At 30.4% G+C, this 27,986-nt stretch overlaps 6 protein-coding genes and 1 long non-coding RNA gene across 15 annotated transcripts; 3 read left to right on the top strand and 4 right to left on the bottom strand.

Moving 5' to 3' along the window:
* Window positions 1-140: 140 nt before the first annotated feature.
* Window positions 141-10,535, bottom strand: D2hgdh (D-2-hydroxyglutaric acid dehydrogenase). Of its 2 annotated transcripts, none has more exons than XM_035091879.1 (8): window positions 10,453-10,535; window positions 3,451-3,961; window positions 3,181-3,378; window positions 2,873-3,066; window positions 2,630-2,798; window positions 2,265-2,554; window positions 1,991-2,159; window positions 141-1,608 (listed from the first exon to the last, which is right to left on the bottom strand). In XM_035091879.1, the coding sequence occupies exons 2-8, from the start codon at window positions 3,722-3,724 to the stop codon at window positions 1,352-1,354; spliced, it is 1,551 nt and encodes a 516-aa protein (XP_034947770.1). In that variant the 5' UTR covers window positions 3,725-3,961; window positions 10,453-10,535; the 3' UTR covers window positions 141-1,351. The 2 variants fall into 2 exon arrangements, with proteins under 2 accessions (XP_034947770.1, XP_034947769.1); XM_035091878.1 differs by having other exon boundaries at window positions 3,451-3,779.
* LOC118072190 (polyhomeotic-proximal chromatin protein-like) lies at window positions 8,963-15,627 on the top strand. 7 transcript variants are annotated; one of them, XM_035091877.1, is made up of 13 exons: window positions 8,964-9,208; window positions 10,795-11,739; window positions 11,807-12,017; window positions 12,102-12,328; window positions 12,561-13,035; window positions 13,116-13,288; window positions 13,368-13,484; window positions 13,554-13,650; window positions 13,778-14,026; window positions 14,107-14,241; window positions 14,328-14,475; window positions 14,587-14,755; window positions 14,869-15,627. In XM_035091877.1, exons 2-13 carry the CDS (start codon window positions 10,858-10,860, stop codon window positions 15,094-15,096), a joined length of 3,111 nt encoding a protein of 1,036 aa, XP_034947768.1. In that variant the 5' UTR covers window positions 8,964-9,208; window positions 10,795-10,857; the 3' UTR covers window positions 15,097-15,627. The 7 variants fall into 7 exon arrangements, with proteins under 7 accessions (XP_034947765.1, XP_034947768.1, XP_034947766.1 ...); XM_035091870.1 differs by having other exon boundaries at window positions 8,965-9,208; window positions 13,368-13,650; window positions 14,869-15,141; window positions 15,227-15,345; XM_035091874.1 differs by having other exon boundaries at window positions 8,963-9,208; window positions 10,795-11,730; window positions 13,368-13,650; window positions 14,869-15,096.
* Window positions 15,628-15,948: 321 nt separating this feature from the next.
* On the bottom strand, window positions 15,949-16,936 carry LOC118071742 (uncharacterized). Its single transcript, XR_004690937.1, has 2 exons — window positions 16,556-16,936; window positions 15,949-16,489 (listed from the first exon to the last, which is right to left on the bottom strand). It is a non-coding gene; the product is annotated as an uncharacterized lncRNA (long non-coding RNA).
* Slh (sec1 family domain containing Slh) lies at window positions 16,913-20,141 on the top strand. The gene is made up of 7 exons (XM_035091084.1): window positions 16,913-17,091; window positions 17,263-17,419; window positions 17,598-18,450; window positions 18,540-18,937; window positions 19,013-19,151; window positions 19,263-19,466; window positions 19,581-20,141. Exons 1-7 carry the CDS (start codon window positions 17,064-17,066, stop codon window positions 19,689-19,691), a joined length of 1,890 nt encoding a protein of 629 aa, XP_034946975.1. The 5' UTR covers window positions 16,913-17,063; the 3' UTR covers window positions 19,692-20,141.
* On the bottom strand, window positions 19,939-21,821 carry LOC118071740 (PSME3-interacting protein). Of its 2 annotated transcripts, XM_035091086.1 has the most exons (5): window positions 21,397-21,821; window positions 21,190-21,288; window positions 20,785-21,096; window positions 20,448-20,661; window positions 19,939-20,055 (listed from the first exon to the last, which is right to left on the bottom strand). In XM_035091086.1, exons 1-5 carry the CDS (start codon window positions 21,491-21,493, stop codon window positions 20,010-20,012), a joined length of 768 nt encoding a protein of 255 aa, XP_034946977.1. In that variant the 5' UTR covers window positions 21,494-21,821; the 3' UTR covers window positions 19,939-20,009. The 2 variants fall into 2 exon arrangements, with proteins under 2 accessions (XP_034946977.1, XP_034946976.1); XM_035091085.1 differs by lacking the exon at window positions 19,939-20,055 and having other exon boundaries at window positions 20,286-20,661; window positions 21,397-21,818.
* Window positions 21,822-21,915: 94 nt separating this feature from the next.
* Window positions 21,916-22,630, top strand: baf (barrier to autointegration factor). The gene is made up of 2 exons (XM_035091087.1): window positions 21,916-22,192; window positions 22,272-22,630. The coding sequence occupies exons 1-2, from the start codon at window positions 22,067-22,069 to the stop codon at window positions 22,416-22,418; spliced, it is 273 nt and encodes a 90-aa protein (XP_034946978.1). The 5' UTR covers window positions 21,916-22,066; the 3' UTR covers window positions 22,419-22,630.
* Window positions 22,631-23,118: 488 nt separating this feature from the next.
* Window positions 23,119-27,865, bottom strand: LOC118072125 (leucine-rich PPR motif-containing protein, mitochondrial-like). The gene is made up of 4 exons (XM_035091760.1): window positions 27,447-27,865; window positions 23,616-27,217; window positions 23,378-23,530; window positions 23,119-23,283 (listed from the first exon to the last, which is right to left on the bottom strand). Exons 1-4 carry the CDS (start codon window positions 27,575-27,577, stop codon window positions 23,210-23,212), a joined length of 3,960 nt encoding a protein of 1,319 aa, XP_034947651.1. The 5' UTR covers window positions 27,578-27,865; the 3' UTR covers window positions 23,119-23,209.
* Between the last annotated feature and the right edge of the window lie 121 nt (window positions 27,866-27,986).

The raw sequence follows: 27,986 nt of genomic DNA, 5'->3' as shown, positions 1-27,986 counted from the left end.
TTAGACTGGAAATTTTTTTTTAATTTTTTACAATCATTTACCATTTAATTAATTCAATTAAATTTATCACATTAAAAACTCATTATAGATAATCAAGAATCTATTTAACGTTATCACATATTGATTATTATTTTACAGTATTTTCAGGTATATTATTTTAATTTATTACAATTGATACAGTTTTACGATTATTTGAAATGATAAATTGAATTTTTTAGTTTAACCTTCATGATATAAATATTTAATGGCCATCGCAAAATCATATTCCAATATTATCCTGCGATCAATATCTTGTTTCTGTATAATTTAACTTTCCCAAGAATTTCTGGTACTCAAATAACATAATCATTAAACAGATATTGATTATACAAACTTTCTAATATTATACAAGTAATTTATAATAATAAATATATAAAAATATTGATTTAAATATATATTTTTAGTCATTTCTAAATAAAAACATTAAAAAAAAAATAATAAAATTTTCTATATCTATCTTCATTTCTGTAAGATAAATCAACAAGAAATAACAAATAAACTAAACGAGCATATACGTGAGCGTAAAGAAAATTGTATGTTTTGGTTTTGCCAAATACTAAGCTCAAGAGACGATGTGTAAAGCAAAGGGGAGAATTTCTCTTGCTTTACGACACGCACACATACGTTCTGCGCACGTTTTATCGATTGCGCAATACACAATATATAGTTCACAACTGCGACTACAAATGGAGCATACCTGCTGCCTGATCTAGAAATTCCATTCGTCATTTTAATGCTTGTTTACGTTTCACCGTTTTTTTTTGTTAATTTTTTTTATCTATTTTTGTATAGATAAATGAGTATTTATTAATGGAATGTATAAAGAAACTATTCTAACCTTACACAAATTTTTAATCAAGCTGAATCAACTTTTTAACAATTCACAGCCCATATTATTTATAATTACTTTTTGTTTTCTATATTCACATAATTATATATAATTAATTCAATAATTTATGAGCTGTAATTTCATATTAATTCTTTCCTAAAAGATATCGATATATAAGAGATTGCAATCGTCTCATTATCCTTAAATTCCGAATTCAATTTCAACCGATTTCTTCTTAAATTGATATTAAAATTCTCTTTTAGCTAAACATTAAAGATACAAAGTATTTGATCAACATTTCTAAGTGAATAATAAATGGATAAAAATGACTGTTTATCCATAGATGCCTTTTTCGTCATTGACTAAGAGTACTCAATAATTATAAACAATTAATACAAATAGTTAATCAATTGATTCTATCACAATACACGTTCTAAAAAGTGCATGTAAATGCATTACAGTCATTGAAAGAGAATCGATACTCTAATAAAGTGGCAAGACTTTGTAGGGATTAAGAATTCCATTTGGATCCATTGTTTTTTTCAATTGTTTCATAAGTTCAATCGCAGATGCATCTTTGCTGTAACTTAGATACTTTGTTTTCTTGAAACCGATGCCATGCTCAGCACTTACACTTCCATGTTGTTGTGATACATACTCGAAGAGAAAAGGTTCAAGTTGAGCTTCAATCTCTGAATCGTACTCAGGCGTTGCCACCACCACGTGCAGGTTCTCGTCGCCTGTAGGCATTAAGTTAATGGCTTTTTTACGGATCATTCGTTCGGGCTACTGACTCCCCCAGGGGTTCAATAGGATTTGTATTTTATATAAAAATAATAGTTAAAGTAATAAAAAAAATTATTAAAACATTAAAGACTTCAACTGAATATATTTTATCAAATATTTTTCTTGTTATTTTTGTTATTATTGGTTTCCTATAATCTGAACGTTCTTAGGTTTTTTGCTACGTTTTTTTTTTTACATTTTTAAAATTTTTCTTTCACTTTTTTCATTATTACTGTAAAAACTGGTTAAACTATATCTGACGAAGTAGCAAAAAACTCATTTTAACTAACTTTTCTTACATTAAAAAAAAAAATGAATAAAATAGAATTAAATTACCTAAATGACCAAATCCACTGATCCGAACGACCCGAGACAAATCTAGCCGATCATGAAGGGTTTCAATAAGCTTGTAAAAGCAAGGAAGTGGTAAGGAAACATCGTATTTGAAGCAATATCCATCTAAAAGACAACCTTCTCCTAATCTTTCTCGAACAGACCACATGTGCTAAAGAAAATGAAAAAAAAAAGTTAAAGCTGCAGACAATATTGTTGAAAATTAAAAAGTAACTTTCAGAAGATAGAAAAAATTATTTAATTTTATATCATTTACCTTCATTTTTGTAGGATCACTACTAAGGGTTCCATCATCAATAAATTTCTGTGACATTGCTTTTTCTATAAAAGTCGTTAACTTTTCTTCATCATGACTTGAATTACTTCCTGAGGTTTCAATGAGCATGTAAAACTTATGTTCAGTGGTCAATGGTCGTTGTAATTTTAAAAGATCCGTGCTGATACCCATAGAATTAAAGTCCATCATTTCACATGCTGATAGAATTTCAGCTAACTCTTTTTTAGCCAGCACAAAAGTGTTCAGTACATTGTCAAAATTCTTAAGACCTTCAAAAATTAACCACATTTAATAAAGAAAAAAATCCGTTACGTCAAAATGTATTTAATCGCTGAATAACTAACCAAGAAATGCTACATTTTGAACTTTAGGACGAGTGGGACAACTTATTGAAACTTTTGTAATTATTCCTAAAGTACCCTCCGAACCGATAAATAAATTTTTAAGATGATATCCAGTGTTATCTTTTTTTAAAGTGTTGATACAATCAATTATACGGCCATCAGCAGTAACCTAAAGATTAGAAATAATTTGATAATGACTTTGATGACAATTTATGCTGATAAAAATTAAATAACGATACTTACGGCCTCAAGTCCCAAAACAGATCCATGTAAATTTCCATATCTTAATAGCCTCTGACCCCCAGCATTTGTCGATAAGTTCCCTCCTATGAGACAACTTCCTTTAGCACCAAGATCTAAAGGCATCATAAACCCATACTGTTCTAAATGATTGTCCAAAGTCTCTAATACACATCCTGATTCGCATACTAATGCACCTAGTTATTAAAATAAACTTTTAATCCTCTAACTTATAATAAATCTAATGAAATATTAATATATATCATATTTACCCTAATAATGATATTCATTTGTTTAAAAACTTAATTTACCTGTCAATTGATCAGTAGAAATAATTTTATTCAACATTTTCATTGAAAGAACTATTTCATCAAAAACTGGAACACTTCCCCCCACTAATCCGGTGTTTCCACTTTGAGGACATACCGCTAAACGATTGTCATTACAGTATTTCAAAACTGCTGATACTTCTTCAGTTGTTTTAGGTTTCAAAACTAATCTACTTTTTCCTAAAACATAATTATTTCAATGTATTCTATTTTAAAAAAAATTTTAAGGGTAAATTAAAATATATAGATTACCTCTGACCGTCTTAACCCAATCCACATTGTACCCATCACACTCAGTTGGGTCTGTGATCACTCGACTCTGTCCTAGAAGCTGTTCAAAGAACTTGACATGGGTTCCTGTGATTTCATCATAAGGCCCCCGTTTTACTTTGTATCTGACAGCCGTTAAATCAGGCAATGCATTCCCAGCAAATTTCTTCACAGAAGTACTAATTTGGTTTTGTGATTTTTTCCACCAGAAATCAGATAGATGTCTAACTAAGAGCCCTAATTTGGGCTTCATCATTATATCATAAGCAAACAATCTTCTTTCCAAAAATAGTGTGTAAATCTGCAATATACTTTTGTATCCAAACAAGATTTTATTCAAATAATTGCAATTTATAAAACAGTTGTAAATTCAGTTTAATTATTCTTCAACAAGTTAAATATAGGCATGAATGGTCTAGTCTAATGAAGAATCTTGAAGATCTGATAGAACGCACTTTGATGTACATTTGTTGAAGCAAGATTTCAAAGTGAGCTTAAATAGGAAAGATGTTTATAATTATATTAGAACATTACGTAGCATAGTTAATTGTAGGGCAAAAGGTTCCAATGTGGAAAATTAGAAAACTTAGAAAGTTTTAATGAGAAATGGTAATATGACAGAAACTTTAATAATTGAATTTTAATGGTCCTGTTGAATTGCTAAGAATAATAAATATATGAACAATTAGAATTGTTTACAATTAAGAAGTATTGTTCATAATAAAAACATTAATAAAAAAGAATAATTAGTCGTGTATCCCAACAATATACATTTCAATTCAATTAATATATTTTCCATTATTATTTTATGGAATAAAACTCAAATGATTCTTTTATAGCATTGGAGTCTTTATAAATACTTAATAATTATAATAAAAAAAAGAAGACTTAAAAGTTGATACGAAACAATTTTAAGGTTATGCGTAATTTTGGCGCGTAAGACTCAGCCGATCTATATTTGTGCTCATGCGCGTTCCACCCTTAAATGACGCTAGTGTTGCCTTTTTTTCTTAACAAAGCTAGGCACATTTCGAGGGACGAAAAGGCTCAAGGTCAATCGATTATAAAGATAAATCTTAGCTTATAACTTTTACACTGAAATGAATTCATAAAAGTATAAAGAGTTTTCTGTGAACAGTTCTCAGTGGCTTTAAGAAATCACACACGTGTGTCGCACATTTTTTGCCTGACTCGAGTGACCCTCTGGAGAATAAATATAAAGGGAATATTGATGGAGCTAAAAACTATTGAGAGGGGAAAAAATCGGTTATCACACACGCATGCGTAGTACTGTCGATAAAAAAGAAGACGTTCGGTACGCCCACTGTAGCAGGCGCACTAAAGTGCGAGTTTATTGCGGATGACAGACAGCATATCAACATGAATACCACCCGGAGCGAAGGTAAAATATGTTTGGTGAAGCAAAGGACAAAAAGTGAATGGCTGTGGCGTAAGAAGTGAGACAGAGAATGAATATCGCCCAGTTCATGAGATCAAGACGTGAAGGGAGACTAAAAAGACAGCAAGAAGGGGAACAAGTTTGAGTAGAGGGAGAATATGCCTAACGGGAATGTAGTCGACGATGTTTTATTATGAAGCTACGAGATATGGATGGTGAAGTAGCCACTATGTTGGATGGACGGGGAGGGCTGATCACTTTTGGGTGGGGATTATTTTTTTTCAGTTTCACTGTTCTGCCTCCTATGTACTCATAGCCTCTTCTTGTCTCCTGTTTATTTTTCAACTGATGACCAGTTATATTTGATGAATTTTTATCCTACAGTTATCAACATACTCTTGAATAATCAACTGGTAATTTATTTATCTAACTATTACATATACTAAAATTTTATAAATAGATATAAATGATAAATCATCATTTATCAGTCAGAATTTTTTACAAAAGAAGCAGAAATAAATTGAACAAAAAATGATTTAATATGATCATATATAATGTAAGAATAGCAAACATAAATCAATGACTAATCGTGAATGACCCTCAAGTTGATCTATGACTTCTATAAAAACTATTTATAAAGAAATTAATTTAGCTTTTTTTTTGTTTTTCAAGATGTCTGATGAAATCTGGAAGATACTGAAGACCACTATGATGATTTGAACACCAGGTATGATAATTAATTTTAAAAGTCAAGTGAATTCATGGATTGTCTTCAATACAAAATGAATAATAATAATAATAAACAAGTTCCAATAAAAATTCTAAACCTGAATGGTAACATTATTCTATGCAATAAAAATTGCGTTGATTCATAAGTAGAGATAATCATTGCAGATTGTTTGGTAATGTGAAAGCAGCGTAATGATGAAACAAAAGGATTATACTGAGAACAACGCATTGTGTTTATATAGAGAACGGTAGATTTTCTGCAAGCATTGAACTTCCTACTAGGCAAGGTGATGCTAGGTGCGATGCAAACATGCACAGGAAACGAACGATGCAAGCCCGCTCGCCAAGACGGCGCGCGCACCTTTCTTATCGAAGCTTTCATTCGCCAAGCGATTTTCCATTTATGTATATCTATATGCATTCGACTAGAATAGATATATCTAATCTTTCCAATAACATATAGCTATGGTCAATCACGATTTATCATCAAATTGTTGTCAACTTTTGACCAACATCCTTCAACTTTCATCACAACAACTGGAAGTTATCAAGCTTGAACTGGGAATATAAATTATTGCTATTAATGTTGGTAGTTAGGATGAATTAGTGGTTCATATGAATCCAATATGGAGGGATTGAAATCACAATGTCAGAGAAAAACTTGGTTCATCGAAATCCATGGATAATCATGGAAATATGTGATGTGAAGACAATGGAGTACTCTGGACAGATCATCGTTGCCGTGAGGAAGATTTTGGGTAAGAAATATTATTGTTTTTAATGGTAAAGATAAAGTAGAGTAGTTATAGATGGTGTTTATTGAAAAATTTATTTTGCAATAACTTTGAAGTAGGAACCATAACACGTTCGAGCGTCAAAATGTCTGATACGCGCCAATGACGTGGGAGTCTCAGTTACGTAATGTGACCTATGAATACGTTTATTCAAATTCATCTTTTATAAAAGTATCCATCAGCCGTCAGTAAAAGAAATAAACAATCAACTATTATTGATGATGACATATAACACAATCTTCACGCCTCACATTCATTGGATCACTTCAGCTGCCTTTTTTTAACAGGAAACTTAACAATATCATGTAGGTAGGTACATTCAGGTTTGATTGATTTTGAATTTCATCAATATGAATGCTGTCAGCTAATTGCTAAGCTATTTTAGATGAGTTTCATTGGGAGTTATATCTTTTTAGGAACTTGGCTGATACAAATTCATGTTTGCTTGATATGATGTGTCTAAAATATCGAATTGATCAGAGATGCTGAGTATCATTGATACACACCTCTTATGGTATTTAGGAGCAGTTAACGAAATTGGTATGAAGGGAGTAGCTATCATGAAATCACGAAGGCATGACAGTGTAAAGCGTAATGAACGATGAGAGAGTATAGGATTCGACAAAGGGGACGATAAAGACGTGCAAGAGAGAAAGTAACATGAAAAGCCGCGCATAAGTGGGGTGGGAAAGAAGTTGAGGGGTGGGAAGGAAACCAATCGTCGACAACGAGCGCGTAAGACTCAACATTCGTGTCCGCGCGTGACCCCCGAGCTTGAATTGAGACTTCAGAGTAGTGGGGTCGCGCGGAAGGAGGGCAAATTTAATGGGTATGCGCAAGTAGTGAGCTGCAAGCTTGCTTTCCATGTGTATATGTTACTGATCAAGAAGAGGGGACGTATAAAATTACACACACAAGTGTCTGTTAGACACGTTATATTAATAAAATTTTTGTCTTTGTCTATTTCATTCAACTCTCATGCTTGTAGTCACGCATGCGCCAGTTTCGTCGACCAAACCAATTCCTCTGGCGGCTCGAATCATTAACCGGTTTCCTTGGCAACCCTGGTAAATCTAAACCATTGGCTGGTTACTCATCCCTACTCTACAACGCACCCACATTATTGTAATGTAATAATAATCGAAATTAGGATGTGCTGATAGTTTTACAGTTCAACTAATATTTCTGGAAACAAAAGACACTCTGGTATATAAAAACCATCTTTATTTTTTGCAACCTTGGTGGATTTAACTTCTGGTATTTAACTAAAAAATTATAGATTTTTTTAATGATCAGTTGGACTGTATTCTAGCGAATTACTTACGAGGTTTAGAAATAGAGTTCCAGGTATTTGGATATTTATTTGGGATTCAGGATATGTGAGAAAGGTTATGGAGACTTGAAGTAGCAGGTTCTCTGATGATTTATGAAACAATTCAAAAGTTTGATGAGTCAATTTAGCAATTCTTCAGCGATTGTTTGAAGAAGAAGACAAGCCGCTCGCATTCGATAGGTTGAAGATTTTCAGAGTGATAGTCTACCACCCAATTCTAAGTTAACGTGCGAGATAATGTGGTAGTAAAGTGGTGCGGGGAATGAAAACGTGGCCGCGAAACAGCTGTGCCAGGAGCGTATGTACTTTTAGATTGTACCCTGCTTCTATTTTCTACACATGAATCATCAAAATGATTGATAATTATTCTTATAATATCAAAAGTACATTTTTAATGTATGAAATATTAACAAATTCAAAAAAAAATTTCACTTTATAAAACTAAATTTCTAAAGAATATAGTTAAATTACCTCATAAATCATCATAAATCTTTTTTCATAAACAATTAAATTCAATAGGTAATCTGAAAGTAAATGACATTGATAAACAAATTAGTGTTGCAGGCAAGAAACCTACTTTAGAAGTTAAGTCACCCAGATTTAGTAGGTTAGGTTACGTCTCTGTCTGGAAGTTTGATCAGGGACGTAACAATGATTCACTTCAAGGGCCTTGGGAATTTATTCCTGGATTAAATTTTTGTCTTATATCATATTTTTTAATTACACTGTAAAATATAAGAAAGTCAATAAATAAATAATAATAATGTTATAGTTAAAAAGAATTTGAAGTTGAAATTATTGTTAAAAGATACCTTTAGTACGATGTCATAATAAATATACAGCCCTGTGCAAGCTGAGAGGGAATTATATCATGGGATCTGGCGTGTTCAGTGTGGTTAGTTTGTAAATGTGTGTGAGTTAAAAAGAAGGGAAAATAGGAAAGGAAGCAAACTCGAGCACCGTAGGTCGGCTCGTAACGATTGAATGGTTGATTTTTGTATGTGTGTTAGTTAAAACATGTACATGCGCTTTCGAGGGTCCAAAGTTAGATGACTCCGCCTTTCTTGGCAATTGCGATGCCTCTGGGATTTGTCCATGTTGGACCAATGAACATAAAGGAAAAGCTATTCCACGACAAGGGGAGCGCGGTAAGGGAGCTAACCTGAACAACGGAAAGCCAAAGTGGGAGATGACTTGATGGATACTAGCGGTGAGGTGAAGGGAAAGAGGAGTGGCGTTCTAAACTCGAGGAAGGGAATGAAGAGGCAGACAGTGCTGGCAATGTTCACGGAACAGAGTCTCGAAGTAAACGATCGCCTTGTGTGCAAACTAAGTTTATTTCGCGAATGTCTAAGGATTTAAGTGAAAATTGGTGGGTATTTTGTTTAAGTGTTTGACATTAAACTATCAGATTGTGTGTCAACAATGATAGTGGTTGATTGGTGTGATTTAAAACGTGTCTAGGTGTGACTGCGCAGTCGCCATGTGAGTATCCAAGCGACTCAGTAGCGCTCAGTAGGCAAAAACTTGAGACAACAGTAGTGTATAAATAAAAATAAGAGCCCTTTTTATAAAACATATCACTTGAGAGATTATTCATTTATTGGAGTACGTAACTATTTTCATCAATTTCATTATCAGTTAGTTTTTACGTCTCTATGGACTACTCATTCACTTCATTTTTTGTATTTTTGTTATTATTCTCGTAGCATTGAGTTCATACTATAACTTGGTCCCTGGTTGATTTGCTTCTCCCCTTCTTTTTCTGTCTCTACCGCACTCCCTTGTTACAATTCCCCCTCTGGCTTTCATCCTCCCGCCCCGATCATGAAAGAACATCGAGAGGGGTTCGACCCGACAGCTCCCCTCTCTATGTAACGCTAATTATGGTGGTCTCTGCCCAGGACGACATTTTGTTCCGCAACGCTCCAAGATGGATATCGCCGCCACTTTTCCCCCCTCCTGAAACCCGACTCTTTCAAAATTACCAATTCAATAGTCAGCTCCACCAGGCACTTCTTCTTTATCCTCGACCTTGAAAATTTGCAACTTTCTCGCTCACGTACTCTTATGTTTTCGCTTCTATATTCCACTTGCTCATATTCTACGAAAAAGCCTCCCACTAGCTCAACTTCTAATATCTCTTATTTACTTCAACGTTATTTTTAATGTAATATTTCATTCGCTTTATCATCATTCTGTAAAGCACAAAGAATTACTGAATATATTCTTTATGTATTCTAGACGAGTAAAAATCTCCTGTCTTTCCCCTATATTCTGTCTTTCTTTTTTCTCCTTGTTATTACTTTCTTTTTGCTCATATATCACTGATCCCTTCTCCCCACCGAATTTTCTCTGTTCCTATCCTTCACCCATGAGCCTGCTGAGCAGAGAAACAAGAAAAAAAATGTGCATTGTTGGCCACCCTCGAACGCGCCACAGTGGTTCTCATTCAAAAATTTTAGGTTTTTTAGGTTAGGAATATTTGATAATTTAATTATGATTTAATTAGCAGAATAAAAAAATCCTTTGATAAACTGGAACATGTATAATGAAATGAATTTTTTTTTTATAAATTCATTATGTAAAAATTATGAAAAGCAATTAAGCTTGTTTATCGATTGTGGAGTAGCAAATGACTTGGAATTATTTAAGATTTTTCTTTTAGTTAGTATTCTCCAAAATATATATGTGTAAAAAATGTCAAAAATCCTCTATTATTAACTTACCAAAATTCAGGTTAAAAAAATGATATTGAAGAGCAACTATTTGTTCATTAAACACACTGTTGCACAAGCACTTGAGATACTGAGTAAGGTATATTAAGAAATGAACTAGGTTATATATGCAGATATTTATTATAAAGAGATATTACTCTTATGCAATAATGTTGATAAAAGCATCAAAGCTAATAGATCATAACTTTCAATGTTATATAAATATCTGATTCTGTCAACAAAATTTTATAATATGTTTAGATAATGGAAAAACAATTTCATATTATCTTTCACTTTAATTTTAAATATAAATTAGAATTTATTTTAAAATTATAATATTAATGAAATTTTTAGATTTGATTTGATCAAAAAACATCAAGAGAACGGATTATCGATAGAGAGCTTATTTCATACAAGATGATAAATTCGCACGAAATGCAACAACAACAAAACGTTCAACAGCAGCATGTTCAGCAACAACAGCAAAATCAAGTTCAGCAACAGAATCAACAACAATCACAACAGAACCAACAACAACAGCAGCAATCATCAAATCAATCACAACAACAAACTTCACAACAACAGGATGGCCATTCTCAACAAGTAAACCAACAAATACAACCTCAGCAACAAATGCAACAGGTTTCTGTTCAACAACAGCAGCAACAACAACAGCAACAATCACAACAACAAAACAATGGTCAACATAATGTTACACAAGTTCAGGTTCAACCACAAGTTGCTGCCAGTATGCCACAACAATTACAAAATGCTGTAGCAGTATCAATGCAACATCAACAGCAACAACCAGGTGTTTCAATGGCATTAGCTGGACAACAAGGGGCTACAACAATTACTACTATGGCAGCACATCCTCAGGCTGTTCAAGTGATTCAACAACCAATGCAAAGTCAGGCTTATCATCTTCAACAGCTCTACAATACTCAAGGGACTCCATTACTAATGCCAGGGAATTTGGCACTCCATCCAGCTGGACTCAATCCGTCATCAATTCAAGTTATAACTGCTGGTAAACCATTTCAATCTGCTGCTCAATTGACTCCTCATATGTTGACTACGGCATCAACACCAGGACAACCAGGCAGCCATGGTGGACCAGGAGGAAAAGTCCAAGGATTTCCAGCTGGTTATGTTCCTGTTCCAACATCGGCTAATCCTGGCGGTGGACAAACACTTGTCTTTGGTCAGCTCGGTGTACTTGGTTCCACTCAAGCTCCGCCATCACTTCAGCAACAACAACAACAGCAGGGCTCCAACAAACCAGATCAAGTACAAAAAGTAAATAATTACTTATAAAAATTTGACAAACCAAAAAACTAACTGTCAATTTTTTTTTTTTTTTTAGTATACAGCATGTGCAGCTGGTACGCAATCGGCATCAAGAGGGGGTGGAATGCAGTTTGCGCCATGGCAATTCACACCTCAAGTTGCTTGGACTGCTGGATTACAACCTCCTGGAGCTACTTTATTAGCTGCTCCAAACCAAATATTTATTAGAAGTCCTACCCAACCAGATATGTACATTCAAAGTCCTCAACCTATACAAGCTCATAATGGTATGCAATTGAAATAAGTCTATTATTACTGTTTAATTTTATGAATATAATTTATTAATTATGAGTTGGTAATTATTTTAATAGCTATTGCAGCCTCACAACAACAAATTCAAGGTGTTCAGCAAATAGCAGCTGCTGGTGGTAAACCACGAGTAATGGACATTCAGCAACAGCAACAATCCCAGGGTAAACAAGGTGGCAGTGGTCAACGTCCTCTAAGTATCTTACCTTCACTTCAAGGAGTTCAGGGTGCGAATATTAGACCAGCTAGTTCAGTGTCGACTCAAACAGTTCATGGAGTACAAACAACGGTATAGATTCAGACTTTTAAACCAAAAACAAACGTGATCAAACGTGGGGTGATGGGCGGATTTTATTTAGTTCATTATAATTTATTTAATTTTTCGTTTAGAGATGAGGTATTATTTCTTTAATTAAAAGTTTGATAGATTTATGATTTAATTAGGGAATTGTAGGAAAATTTGGCTCAGAGGGGAAGATTTGTCAAAAAAAAGGTGGTTTATTTTATTCTTTTTTATTCAGAGTGGCAAGGGCAGTGGGAGTGGTGGTAAAGGCCGTGGTAAGCCGGTGGTTCGCACAAGTCCCGGAACAAATGCCTCTCAGGGGGCAACAAAAGCCGACGCAGCGAATCAAACGAAATCTAATGTTCATCACGCCACAATGATAATGCAACATCAGCCCAATGCTACTAATAATAGCGGAAACGGTAGCAAAGTACTTATAACAACGAATTCTCCGGTGGTCACTTCTGCGCAACCACCTGGCTCACCTATGTCCACTGCTGACAAGCAAAACTTTGGGCAACAAAACAAAACAGTAATGCAATCACCACAGCAACAACAGCAACAAGTTCAACTTCCACCTGGGATACAGCCTCAGTACCAACAGATGTTCATGCACCAGATGCAGCAACTTCAGCAATATCAGCAATCACTTCAGTCCCAGCAAACGCAAGCCCAAAACTCCCAGCCTCAATTACAACCAAAACCGTTGATGGGTATGTAGTGAAGAATTTCTTTTCTTTTTTTTTTGTGTAAAAAGAAATGTACTAATAATAAAAAATTATTTATCAATTAGGCATGACACTTCAGCCACCAGGACAACAACAGGGAGTAGCTCCAGGCGTCGTTCTTGGTGCCGAGAGACCAATCATGCCGGTAGTTTCGATGGGAGTTGGAGTGGCAACAACGTTACAGATGGGTCAAGTTCAACAACCACCAATGTCGACTGTTCAACAACATCCTTTACCAGTAAAATTATTTATTAAATTAGTTATATCTAGATGACGATAATCTTTCGTTACTATTTGATATTTATTATATTCTTCAGGCTTTAAATCCTGCATTGATTGGAAATCAAATGGTTAGTGGTACTTCTCAAGTGCAAACAATGCCAATGTTAGCTCAATCTAGTGATGTTCAACCATCTCAACAATCAGACAATAATGCAAGTACTCCCATGATCGTTGCTCCAGAAAGAAATCAACAAAATGAATGTTTCATGTTCGTTCAACAGTGTGCTAGTACACCTGTGGCAAATGAGGAATCTGGGGCATCACCTAAAAAGGAAGAAGAAGCTAAAGAAACTCGTGATTCAGCGCCAAACAATCAAGGTATATTTTTTTTTTTTTTACTATAAATAAGTTGAGTAAAGTGTATTTATTTTTAAGATTATTAATTACTCTAAAATTCATTTTATATTCTATTAATCTAATTATTATTATAATTTTAAATTTTTAGAAGCAGAATCAAATAAAAACACATCCAAAGAAGAAAACAATTCTTCACCAGCTAAAACAGAAGACAAATTATCCAATAATCCTTTAGTTAATTTAGCTAATGCTGTTAATTCCATTACAAATGGAATAGTTGAAGAACCAGCTGCTTCAATAAATACTCCAATATCTAGTAGTAAACAAGCTCCACCTAAAGCACTTGTAAAACCTCAAGTTCTTACACACGTTATTGAAGGATTTGTTATCCAAGAAGGTATGTGTTTAATAAATTGTCAATAATTTTTTAGATTAACATATCATCAATTTGAAAAATATTAAAATCTTCTTTTACAGCTTCAGAACCATTTGTGGTTAATAGACCTACTCTCAATGGATCATTAAATCAAGAATCTGGCGTGTTAAATAAAAATAATAATAATAACAACTTATCGGATAAGGATAGTCATGATGAACCACCAAGTAAGAAAAGTACTGTTCACTTCTATTTCGTTATTATTAAATAATATAAAAATTAAAGATTTAATTACTAAAATATTTTTAATTTATTATTATAGAGAAAAAACATACCGCCAGTCACTCGAATGAATTAGAGGCAAATAATACCACTTCTGGAAAATGTGAAGCATGTGGAAATACCTTTGATGAACATACAACGAAATTTAAAAAAGACAAACGTTATTGTTCATCAATATGTGCAAAGAGGTTTGTAAATAAATTATTATGTATATTAGTTACATTTTTTTTGACAAAAAAAAAAATTTTGGTTATTATATTTAATAGTATATTAAATAATTGCATTTGTATACTTTGTAGTAAAAAGAAAGAATCACGTGACCGTGATACAACTGATAAACAATGGACTGAAATGGAAATTGATCCGAAGAAAAGTGATGATTTAATCAAGAAGGCTACAGAGGATAAAGTTCAACCTCCTCTTACTCCAACGGAGGACATAAATAAGATAAATCCTGTTAAATGGACGGTAAATACTTTATTTGATTTTATATAAAAAGTTCTGGTTTTCTATTTATAAAAAAATTTTATTTACAAGTTTAAAATAAAGGTAAAATATTAAAAATATAATAATAATTACAGGTTAATGAAGTTTGCGACTTTATTCGCAACTTACCAGGTTGTTCAGACTATGCAGAAGATTTTGCTATTCAAGAAATTGATGGTCAAGCTCTTATGTTATTGAAAGAAGATCATCTAATGTCTGCTATGAGTATAAAACTAGGACCCGCATTGAAAATTGTAGCTAAAATTGATTCTATGAGAATTGATAATAGTGTTACTACATCACCTACGTCTAATAATTCATGAATAAGTGCACATTCCGTCCTACGTTCATGAATGTAATAAGCAGCAGTAAGATCTATATTATGATTTTTAATCATAATTTAATAGCGTTGAAATGTACAAATAGATCTAAAGAATTTTCTTATGATTTCAGAGTATGTGTATTCAAGACATTATCAAGTATGTTTCAATACGAGCTATTGGCTAAAATTTTTATAAATTTAGGAATTAAATATATTGAATAATATTGTGTATAGAGAAGTGTCCTCACTATAAAAAAAAAACGAAAAATTTCAAAGACAATGCATAGGAATTTATCTATGTATAAAATATATATGATAAGATTCGAATATTAAAAAAATTTTAATATAAATGTAAATATGAATTAAGATTAGAATAATTATCATCTACCATAATAATCATTGGAAGAATTTCATCAAAGCGAGTAAATACACGTATGAGGGTTAAATTATTTTTACATATTTTTTTGTTATTTTAAAATTTTATATTTTTATTAATTATCCAATTATCGATAAGACTCAATCTATAAATAAAAGCAATAGGATATAATTATATATAAATAGGTAAATTTAAATAATATTCAATTCCTTTTTACATATAATTTTTCATTTACCAATTATGTTATATAAAATCAATATGAGTTATCAATCATTGTGAAAATTATCAATGTAAATATATAGAGATTTATTCGTCATGTTTTCTAAACTAAAATCTCTTACTTAAATGTGCAATCGCAGTGACTTTTTATACTACGAAAATATAAAAGAATGAAGATTATTCATTAAGATTAAGTGAAAAATAAAAGTAACGATTGGTAAACTTGTATAAAAGTATGATAATATAACTGCCACAAAATTTTATAGAAATATACTCGTTTGGTATTTTTATTTATTGAATATCCTTAATTCTTAATCACATTTTTCGACATCTTTTTTTCAGGTTAATGATGTATGTTTTAGCAGAAAGTACATCTTTAAACTTTAATGTTTATCTAATTTGATCAAATGATCAATTTGATCAAACAAAAAGTTATAAAAATAATCAATTAAAAAACGAAATAAAATTTCTATAATCAAATCTATTTTTACAAAATATTAAGTTTATAATAATTATTTATATTTCTAACAAACTTAGTTAATTATGAAACTTCAGCAATTTCATTATTTTCAAATGAAGACCCTTCTTCAAGCAGGTCTTTTTTTTTCTGAAGAGCTAGACGTTTTACTTCTGGTCTTATATTTATAAAATAATTAGCTGTTATTATTCCACAAAGTATTCCAGTTATTCCTCCGATTCCTATGCATGTATAAACAAATACACGATGTAATTTATCGATAAGTTTTACTTTAGGTACTTCTCTTCTTTCTTTAGGGATATGAAAGTTTTGGAGATTCATCTATAAGAATCCATTAATTTTTCTATATTCATGGATAAAAATATTATAAACAGATATAATACAAACCTTTATAAATAAAATATTTTTTACAAATTAATTCAATAACCGAACTTTGTTCAGATAAAATATTTTATTTCAATTATTACTATTTTAATAAATAATGTTCAGTTTTTGAATAAAAAGACTTTTGACTGTGTATAACCTCTTAATTACTGAGAAGATAAAATAAAATAAAGTTGTAAATCCTAATTAATTATTTAGGAGTATATAACGATTTGTTATCAATAATTTCATTTAAGAATATGTAAATTTTGCGAAATTATATTTTATTATTCTAAATAACTTATGTTGTTTGTAGAATTCAGAGCATGATTTTGGCCATCTACTGCCTAACTTCTTCAACTATTCATTGAAATTGTAGGTGACACCAGTGTTCCATAAATTACACAAAAAAACGAAAATGCAATATTTTGTTTGTTGAAATAACAAATTAGAAGTTTTCATTGAGTCTTTAAACACATTGTTATAATAACACCATTTATTTCTTGAATATTCAGTTTTCACATTTGCAAATATGATGTCTTTAAGAGATAAACAAATAAGTATGATGATATTTTATAGTAGTTACATTGTATATGATTTTACGTTTTATAAAATTTTTGGTTATATTTATATTATTGTTACTCTTATATTTCAGAATTGAGAAAAAGAATCATTATTTTTGGATAATTTTTTTTATTTATTTTATTAAAATCAATTTAACTTTCTTCCAGATGCTTTGAAACAAATGTTAAATCTGAATCAACCAGAATGTAAAGCTACAGCTGTGCCTACGTGGAAGATTTTAATATATGACAGAGTAGGACAGGATATAATATCACCATTAATATCAGTAAAAGAATTGAGAGATTTAGGAATTACATTACACATGTAAGTTTTTGAATATAAAAGAATTATTGAGAATAAAATTTTACTCTTGTAGTTTCATTCTTAATTAATAGGATCATTTGTATGTAAATAAGATCATAAAATTTTACTATAATTTTTTTTTATTTCACAAAAATTATCGAAACTTTAGTTTTTAAAATAATAAATCATTTTTTCGTAGGCAACTACATTCTGACAGAGATGTAATTCCCGAAGTCCCAGCAATATATTTCTGTACTCCAACAGAAGAAAATTTAGGTCGTATCGGTCAAGATTTTCAGAGTGGATTGTACGATAATTATCATTTAAACTTCATATCTCCAATATCTCGGCAAAAGATGGAAGATTTAGCAGCAGCAGCTCTTATTGCGGGTGCTGTTGCTAAGATTGAAAAAGTCTATGACCAATACCTCAATTTTATAACGTTAGAAGATGATATGTTCATCTTAAGACACCAAAACAGTGATATAATTTCTTATCATGCAATTAATCGAGGCGATATGAAAGACACTGAAATAGAATCAATTATGGACATTATTGTTGATAGTTTATTCTCTGTTTTCGTTACATTGGGAACTGTTCCAATAATTCGATGTCCTCGAGGAAATGCTGCAGAAATGGTAGCTAAAAAGTTGGATAAAAAATTAAGAGAGAATGTTTGGGACACAAGGAACAGTCTTTTCCAAGGAGAAATTGGTGGAGCTGGACATTTTAGTTTTCAACGACCACTTTTAATTGTTTTAGATAGAAGTGTAGATATGGCTACTCCTCTTCATCATACTTGGACTTATCAAGCACTAGCTCATGATGTGTTGGAATTAGCTTTGAATAGATTAGTTGTCGAAGAGAATGTCGGAAGATCTCCTACCGGTGGTGCTAGATCGAAAACAAGACCTTGTGAATTAAATAATACTGATCGTTTCTGGTATCAACATAAAGGAAGTCCTTTTCCGCGTGTTGCCGAAGCTATTCAAGAAGAGCTTGAACAATACCGGGTGTGTGAAGAAGAAGTAAAAAAATTAAAAAATTCTATGGTTTGTATTAAAAGTTTATTATTATAATATTACATATTATTTATAATTAATAATATTATGAGTTTATCAAATTATCGTAATGTTTTTAGGGAATCGATGGAGAGGTTGAAATTGGTGGAGAAATGGTAGCTAATAATAATGCTCGTATATCCGATGCAATAAATTCATTGCCTCAACTTTTGGATATGAAACGCTTAATAGACATGCATACAACTATTGCTACAGGAATTTTGAACTCAATTAAATCACGAAGATTAGATACATTTTTCGAAATTGAAGAAAAAATCATGAGTAAACAGACTTTGGATAAAAGTATCTTAGATATTATAAATGATCCTGATTGTGGGACTCCCGAGGATAAAATTCGCTTATTCATTATTTATTACTTATGTAATAATATTTCTGAAATGGATTATAATAGACATGAGACAGCATTGGCTAATGCTGGTTGTGACTTGAATCCACTTATATATATTAAACGATGGAAGTAAGTAATAGTACATTTAAATTGTTCTGTAGAATTTCATGAATGCATTTTAAATGTAATGAATATTTTTAATAGAAATTACACCAAACTATCTGGTATTCAGAGTAGTTACGAAGGGGGTGGTACAAAAACTGTTAGCATGTTTTCGAAATTGATGAATCAAGGATCTTCATTTGTAATGGAAGGTGTTAAAAATTTAGTTGTTAAAAAACATGTAAGTTTAATTTTTTTTTGTTTCTTATAAAATATTTATTACTTTCATTGAATATTTTTTTGAAATTGTATTAAATTTAATTGAATATAAATATTTGTAAATTATTTATAGAATTTACCTGTTACTAAAATCGTGGATGAGTTAATGGAAATGAAGATGAATTCAAGCACAGAAGAATATTATTATCTTGATCCTAAACAATTGAAACAAGTAGAACAAGCTCCAAAAAATCGCACAATATTTCAAGACGTAATAGTTTTCATAGTTGGCGGTGGAAATTATATTGAATATCAAAATTTATATGACTATGCTAAGGTAATTTACTCACAACTTATTTATTAATGTACGATTTCAAACTACGAAGTGTAAAATTTTGAACAATGTTTCAACTTTTCCTGTTATCATAATCTAAAGAGTTTTTGCTTTCAGCAAAAGACTGGAAATGGTGCCAACAAAAGAGTTGTTTATGGTTCAACGACATTAGTAAATGCAAGACAATTCCTTAAACAATTATCTCTTTTAGGTCAAGAATCACATTAGTGAAATAAATATATTTTATACAAAAAAAAAATCATAAAAATAATCTTTAATTCTTGTAATAAAAATCAGAACTGGACGTGGTTCAAAAAATGCTACGGTAATCATTAATAAGTGATTATTATATTTACCACAAAAATTGTAAAGTAATACATGGTTTTTAGATAAATTGAATATTTTTATTTCAATATTTTATAAATGAATTATATCAAACACTAGTATTACTTCACAATATAATGTAAGTTACAGTGATTAAAGTACGCATTAAATAACAATTAATTTATACAGAGCTGTAAAATAGCAGCAATTCTTCGGTACGATTTAATTCTCAGCTGAAGTTTTCTGAGGATTATAACGACTATTTGTGCTGTAAATAAAAAGAAAAAAGATGATATTATTGATAATCGTTATCTTTTTACTGTATTATAATTGTAATAAAAAAATTAAATTAATGTTGATAGTAGATTTAATAATTAACACTAATATTAACGATTATCCTTATTATTAAAATGTTGTCATTTAAGTTTATTTGTTTTAATAAATGAACTTTCTAAATTGTACCGTATCATAGTAATGTTCAATACGTATAAACCTTTCTTTGTTGTTTGTTAATTGTCTTATTGTTTATTGATATATGTATACATTTCTTTAAAAAAATTATTGTTTCGTAGAATTTTCGTGTGATAGAAACGATTTTTCTCTTATTCTCTAGATTTTATTTCAATATCTACTTCTATTTTCCTTCCTAAAAGATCATACTTCACGCGATTGTCGCATTCATCATGTTCTGAATCTGAACTGCAATCACTATCACTTGAATCATTATAAGGACCAAGACCAGGTAGAATGCCAATACATTTCATTCCAACTGTTGGATGTTTTCGCTCTTTTTCATCTTCTTCAGTTTTATTTTCTGTAGAGGGTTTCTCATCAGATTGGGTTTCAGATAATTTTCTTTTAACGCCTTTTGATTCTGTAACATTTTTTTTATATCAAATAAAATTAAATTCACTGTTGCAATTAATTGATAGTAAGTTTTTTTTTATTAAATTTTTGTCATTGTGACAAATACAATTATGGAGGGAAAGAATATTACCTGAAGGTGGAGATTCTTTCGGAGATTTTTCAGTTTTATCTGACTTTTTAACAACAACTCCAGCCAAGAGACGAACTTGAGAATTTCTTCCATTTCCACTAGAATTACTTTTATTTGTACTTTGAGGTGATTTAAGTTCGAGTTTTAACCTTTCATCTAATGATTTCTCTTGTAATGAAGCAACTGCAGCTTTGAAATCACGCATTTCTTTTGCTTCTTCTAGATTTTTCTTCCGTTCTTCTTCTAATTTAGTCCTGTCTACGAGATCTAGGAATTCTACTTCATCATCATCCAATCCTTTTATCATATTTTCTAGAAAAAAAATAATTTCGATAATGATGAATTAATGAATTAAAAAAACCTATTCGTTTATAAAGTGTTAGCTTATTAACGCAATGTGCATACTTAGTTTATGGGCTTCTTCATACTCCAAATCACGTTTAGTTTTTTGTTCCTGCAATTTTTCATAAAGTGATCTGGGATCATATTTTTCTTCAGGCCGTTCTAAAATTTAGAAACACAGCTCAATTGACATATTTTCATTTCTTTTATATAATATTTTTATATAAATATAATTGATTGGTAAAACAAATGTAAATGCATGAATTTTACCAAGAGGTTGATCAGAAGTCCTCACTCGTTCCCATTCTTCTTGTCTTAATCTTCGTTGTTCAGATAATTCAGATTCAGATATAAATCCTGAACTCATTTTTGAATGTTACAGGTGTCACAGATTTACAGAAAAAAATCTAAACTATCACTTGTGATATGAATATTTACTGATGAGCATATGAAAACATTAATATCATTAGCATTCTGTCATTTCGGAGCAGTATAAATATAAGTTCGAATTTCCTTTGTCAAGTTTTACAAATATAGAAAAAAACTATTATAAAACTTGTATAGGATATTTATGGAGAGAATTTTAATTTTATTAACAAATTGGAAATTGAACAATGAAAAAATAGTTTAATTTACATTGAACTCTTTGCTGTCCGTAATTATCGCGATATGTACAAAAAGTAACGAAAGACGCATTTACAATTACGTATTACATAGATATGTACCCTAAAGAATTAATATCCCTAATTTTTAACCATTATATGGAGACTTTATTTCTATGTTGGCTAGACTGTCTGTATTTATTATTCCCTCTAAAACGAAGTATACATTAAAAAAGCGTCAGAGAATAAAAATTGCTTACACTTGGTGGCATATTCATTAAACCAAATATTATATTCACATTTATCAAGAACTAAAAGCAATAAAAATATTTGCAACAATGTCTAGTACATCACAAAAGTATAAAAATTTTGTAGCTGAGCCTATGGGTGATAAGCCAGTCACAGATTTGGCTGGTGTTGGTGAAGTTTTAGGCAGACGATTAGAAGCTGCCGGTTTTGACAAAGTTTGTAGCAATATGAATCATAATCTATAAATAGTAACCATTGTATTACAATTTTACTAACAATTTTTATTCCTTCTAGGCTTATGTCGTTCTTGGACAATATTTGGTACTTAAAAAGAATCACGAGCTCTTTTTGGAATGGATGAAAGATATATGTAGTGCAAACAGCAAACAAGCACAAGATTGTTATCAATGTTTATGTGATTGGTGTGAAGAATTTTTGTAATTTTACTGGTTTTTCTTTCTCTTTAAACAAAATATGTGAACAAAAATAATTATTTAAGAGTAAAAATGTAAAAATTACTTGACACGTACATATTTTATGTAATGTCATAATATTTTTGTACAAACGAATTTTAAAATTGCCTTAAATACTTTAATCATAATGTCTATTAATTTTAATATCTGTAAGTAATTTTAGTCACGTTATAGTAATCAATTTATAATAATAACAAATTTATCTATTTTCAAATAAGATAATCCTTCTATTAATTGAAATATCAACTTTGAAATATAATTTTTTTATAAATATTTATGCAATAATAAAATAATTTATTCTTAACAATGGAATATTCCTTACAAAAAAATTATCGTATGATTTCAATTATAGTGCAAATTAACTTCAAAAAAAATAAATATGTTTAAAAAAATTTTGTTATTATTGTTGAAATACAAATTATGATACCAATGATTTTTAAATAAATAGATTGAAATTACTAAATATTTGTGTTTTATCTGTACATCATATTTTCCATTTTATAATCTTATAAATATTCATTAAGTTTAGAATGTATTTTTTACGTTACGAATGAGATGATTTATTATATTATAATAATCTTTCTTTCTTTTAATAGAAACTTTAATCATCGTTATCGAAGTCATCATTAAATGATATTCGATTATAATAAACAATCTTGTACAAACGATTTAATGGATAAAAATTTTTATAAGATAGAAATGGCTTATCTCTAAATACAATTATTAAATGATATTAATTACAGTTTAACTACACCGTATCTATATCTCAGCTTGTGCTAATTGTTTATCATCCTTTTGGCTATCCTCGTATTCCAATCCAATTGGTGATTTATCTGTAATAATAAATCATTTGTTCATCATATTGTATTTTTAATCAAATAAATTAGTTAAGAGAACAATTTTTATATTAAATTGAAAAAACCATACTTAATTCTTCAACGATCAAGGGAAATTTCTTTCCGGTCATTTCGTATTTATCTCGCAGTGCAATTAATAACTTTTTAGGAATACTATTTAGATTTTGACGTCTAGAGAATTTACGTAAAACGGCAAATGCATCTTCAGGTCGATTCATTTCAACTACATGATTGAACAAAAACAAAATTAATATAAAACATAATTATTTTAAAATAGATAATTAGTTAAAATAATATTATTGACTTACGATAAAGTTTTATTAAGTCAGAATGTACTAATGTTTTGATATTTGTCATTACATATGGCATTTTATCTATTTTTTCAATTAGTTTTTCTATTAAAGCTGGATTTTTTTCTTTCATTGCAACTTGAGTTATTGGCTTTATCAATAATGTTCGATTTCCAGATACATATTCATCAAAAATGTTCGCTTCTCTTTCGTCATTGACAATAAAGTAATAGTTCCATAAAGCATGCATTGTTCGGTGTATTCCCAAATCCCACATTTTTTTGGCCCATACTTCATATTCATTAACATATTCTGAATTTTTGAGTAAGTCGTGAACGATTGCTCCAAAATGAATTTGATTCTCATTATATTTATTGTTATCGGCAGGCTTTAAATTGTCTATAAAATACTTCAATCCTTTCTCAGCAATCTCTGCATGGCTAACTATTTTTCCATAATTAACTTTTTTTTTTATGTCTGGATTTAATGAATTTCCAAGTTCTTTAGCATTTTTATATTTTCTTGATTCAATAAGCCTATAACCTAATTCATTGAAGACACTTTTATCAATCACACCATATTTATCTATTAATGTTTTAGCAATAGTATAAGCACGATTTAATTCCCCATGATCTAATAAAGCCATTATTAAGTTATTATATTTTGAAATAGCCTGCTGTTTTGTCCAAGATGACGTATTGAGAAGTTTTTCAGCATCGTCATAATTTTTTTGTCGTACAGCGTCATAAAATGCAGTATCCTGTGACGAACTTGTAATTGATGACTGTGATGAATCATAGACAAAAGGAGAGCTTTGATTATTTTGCTTCAATAAAGAATTCAAAACACTCAGAAAATAAGCTGATGGTTGAACGTTCTCTTCCTGCATATCAGTCCAAAGAGCTAGTCCAGCTTGCCAATTATTCTTACGCTGATATAATTTTAAAATACTATCATATAAAAACGATCTGTCCATTCTTAAAACGCTTTTGGTAACTTTAACTAATTCATTGATAGCAATATCTTTATTATACTTGTCATAATGTTCGATAGCAGATGCAATTTTTTCATTGAAAATTTTCAAACCAGGTGTTTCAAAAATTTTTTGTGCTTGTTTCGGTTGTCCATATTCGAGGAAACAAAAAGCTAAATCTGAAAGTGCATTGCTTTCACCAAAAATTTCTGAATTCAAATCAGTAATTTTTTGTAAAGAATCGGCATCTTCATTTTCGATAAAATTTTTTATTAACATATTTTTATAAGGAGTGCATTTATGATTGATACAAGCATTTTCAAATACTTCTAAAGCTTTAGCATAATCACCTCTTAAAGTATGGATTTTTACCATTGGACCAAGAGAAAAATTATCTATAGTAAGATAATTTTTAGAATGTAATAGATTGAAAAGTTTATTCAAATTTTCCACATCTTTTTTATTCGATGTAGTTTCCAGGACATGTCGTACTTGACGAGCAATTTCTTTAGAATTCTTTTCCGATTCATTAGCAACACGCGCTGTTGTCAAAAATTCTATTGCATCATCAAATCGATCATTTTTTATCAAAAGTTCAGCATACTTGAAAATTTTCTTCAAATCTAATGTAGCATTAGGAGCGTTATTTTTCAAAAAAACCACACAACTTTCAGCTCCAATCAAAAACTCATTATCGCAAAATAGACGAATTGCTCGAGCATAAATACCCACCTCATCATATCCTGCAGTTTGTAATTTTTGTATAATTTCATAAGCTTCTTCGAAATTGTTTTCGTCTGCATATTTTGCAAAACTTCGCCGGAAGTTTAATATTTTTCTCATGTTCATTATTTTATCTTGTGAGTTATCCGTTACTTTTGGATTATATATTTCCATAGGTACGATATTTAAATTTCCAGAACTTAGTTTTTTAAGATTTTCTTCAACATCGTCTATGGAAGAATTATTTAAATAATTTCTAATTTCATTTGCTACTTCTGGAGACATGCTCAGTCCAGCATTAACAAACTCATTTAGAAGCTTTTCTATAAGTTTTGATCTGTATTCTGGAATAACATCCATTACCTCTCTCAATGCTGCATCGACTAAAGAAATAGGAATTTTATCAGGATCTGCCGGTTCCGAATTTTCACTCAAGTGTCGTAAAATGAGAGTAAAAGATTCAACATCATCTCTAGCATTGAGAGCTTCAACTAGATGTCGAAGCAGAAGGTCTTTTGAATATGATTCAGGGTATGAAGATACAAATGTTGCACAAAGCCTTATTTTTCGCTCAATTAATAAGCGATCAGCTATTGAATTATAAACAATTTTTTTGGGTATGTTTAATGGTTCAAAGAAAGTAATTGTACTCTCCCAAGTACCAAACATATAAGGAAGAACGTAATTTTTTAAGGTTTCTTCTGCAGGCATAATTTGAAAATCGTTAATCATACTTTTGAGAATATCTGCTACGCCATTCATATTTCCGGCTTTAGCTTCTGTAACTAATAAAGGCCAAAAGTAATGTTCCCTTATTTCACCTCCAATTTCTTTCCACGCTTTCATTAATGGGGATGCTAATTCTAACTTTGGATCACGTGTCAATACTTGGTATAATGCAACTCGGAATGCACGATTATATTGAAGTTCTTCGTCTAAATATCGACATATTTTTATTATTTTTTCTACCGGAGTCTTGTTCATTATCATCGCTCTAATCAATGTTCCAGATCTGATTTTTTGTCTGGTCAAATTTTTTGATGTTTCTGTTAATAATTTTAAAGCTAAATCTGTATGATTTGCAAAAATTAATCTACTTAAATATCTAGAAATCTCACTATCTGAATGTATTTCTGATGGAATTTCTTTTAAAAAATTTTCAGCTTTATCTGTATGTCCATTAATTGCCAATGCATAAAATACATCCAAATAGTGTGAGTCTAAAAGTGTAATATCTTTCTGTGAAATTTCAGATAAAGTTTTGCGAATTGATTCAAAATCTCCTTGTTTTGCATAAGCACACATTACTTCAGTGTAAGTATCAGCAGACGGTGAAATTCCAGCTGTTTTCATCACATTCAGTATTTTTAATGCATTTTCCATATCATTTGCTTCTGAGTGTCCTAAGATCAATGAGTTGAAAACATCCTCATTGAGTGGCATACCCTTTTCTTTCATTATTTCAAGCATTTTTGTAGCTCCTGCAATATCTCCTTTCTGACAATATTTTTTAATTAATCTTTGATATGTTACTCTATTTGGTTCAACCCCTTTTTTTTCCATAAATTTTAAAAAGTCCTCGGGCGTGAAGTCATACTCTTTTTCAAGATAAACACTTAGTAGTGCGTTAAAATGTGAAACATCCATAGGAGTCTGTAAATTTTCTAAAGTACTCCATACTTCTTGAACTAATTTTATGCTTTCATTAAAGTCGCTTTCATAAAGCGATTTTCCACAACTCCTGATTAACAAAAGCCCATCTAAACTAGATACGTTACCTATTTCTTCAATTTCATTAATTAATGCATAAATCTCTGATTTAGATATTTTTCCGTGTCGTTTCACATGATCTTCAAATTGTTGAAACTTTGCATTATTTCCATAGATCTTAATTTTAGATTGAATCGCAGCCGTTGCATAACTCCTGTAGAAAGTAAAATTATTATAAAAACAGTAATCAAATCAAATTAATAAAATTTTTCAACAGTTTTATGAGTGTAAAATTTTTTATTAATTTTGCCAAAAAAAATTCAGGAGAATCTAAATATATATTGAAAGTAAATAAAAATGGGAATTTATGAAAGCATGTATTTCAATTGATAAATAATAATCATTGATCATTTTAAGCATTAAATTATAATGTAATTTCTTACTTAAATAAGTTTTGATCATTTTGGAGAATGAATTTTCTGCCGGTAATAAGTACTTGCTGGTTGAGTGTAACCTTTTGTCCAACTTCGTTAAGTCTTTTTACGTATCTAACATATCTCAACATCGATGTCATCCTTATAATTACTTCTTAGTAATTCAAAATATTTCTTTAGAATATGATTAAAATAATGCAGTGTTTATTATAAACGTTTAATATTTCACTTTTCTAAATACCTCGAGGAAACCGTTTAGTAATGGCCGATATTACAATCACGCGTGTTGATCTATACGTATATATATCTCGATCTTCATCTATATATATACAATTGGTTACACAACTATATATGATAGATACTTATATGTATATAGTGATATAGCAGAATGTACTAAACTGTATGTGTACATTTCATTATTTTTCGTGATCATAAAGAAAAAAAGAAAACATAACCAACATTCATTATTGTAGATTTACAATTAACTATACAGAAATATTATCTTTGAAAAATCGGAGCAATTATTTTTATTTAATTTCAGATTTTTTA

Source organism: Chelonus insularis, unplaced genomic scaffold, assembly GCF_013357705.1.
Source record: "Chelonus insularis isolate UGA/USDA-ARS -01 unplaced genomic scaffold, ASM1335770v1 contig_88_pilon, whole genome shotgun sequence".
NCBI lineage: Eukaryota > Metazoa > Arthropoda > Insecta > Hymenoptera > Braconidae > Chelonus > Chelonus insularis.
This window is presented reverse-complemented; position numbering and strand designations above follow the sequence as displayed.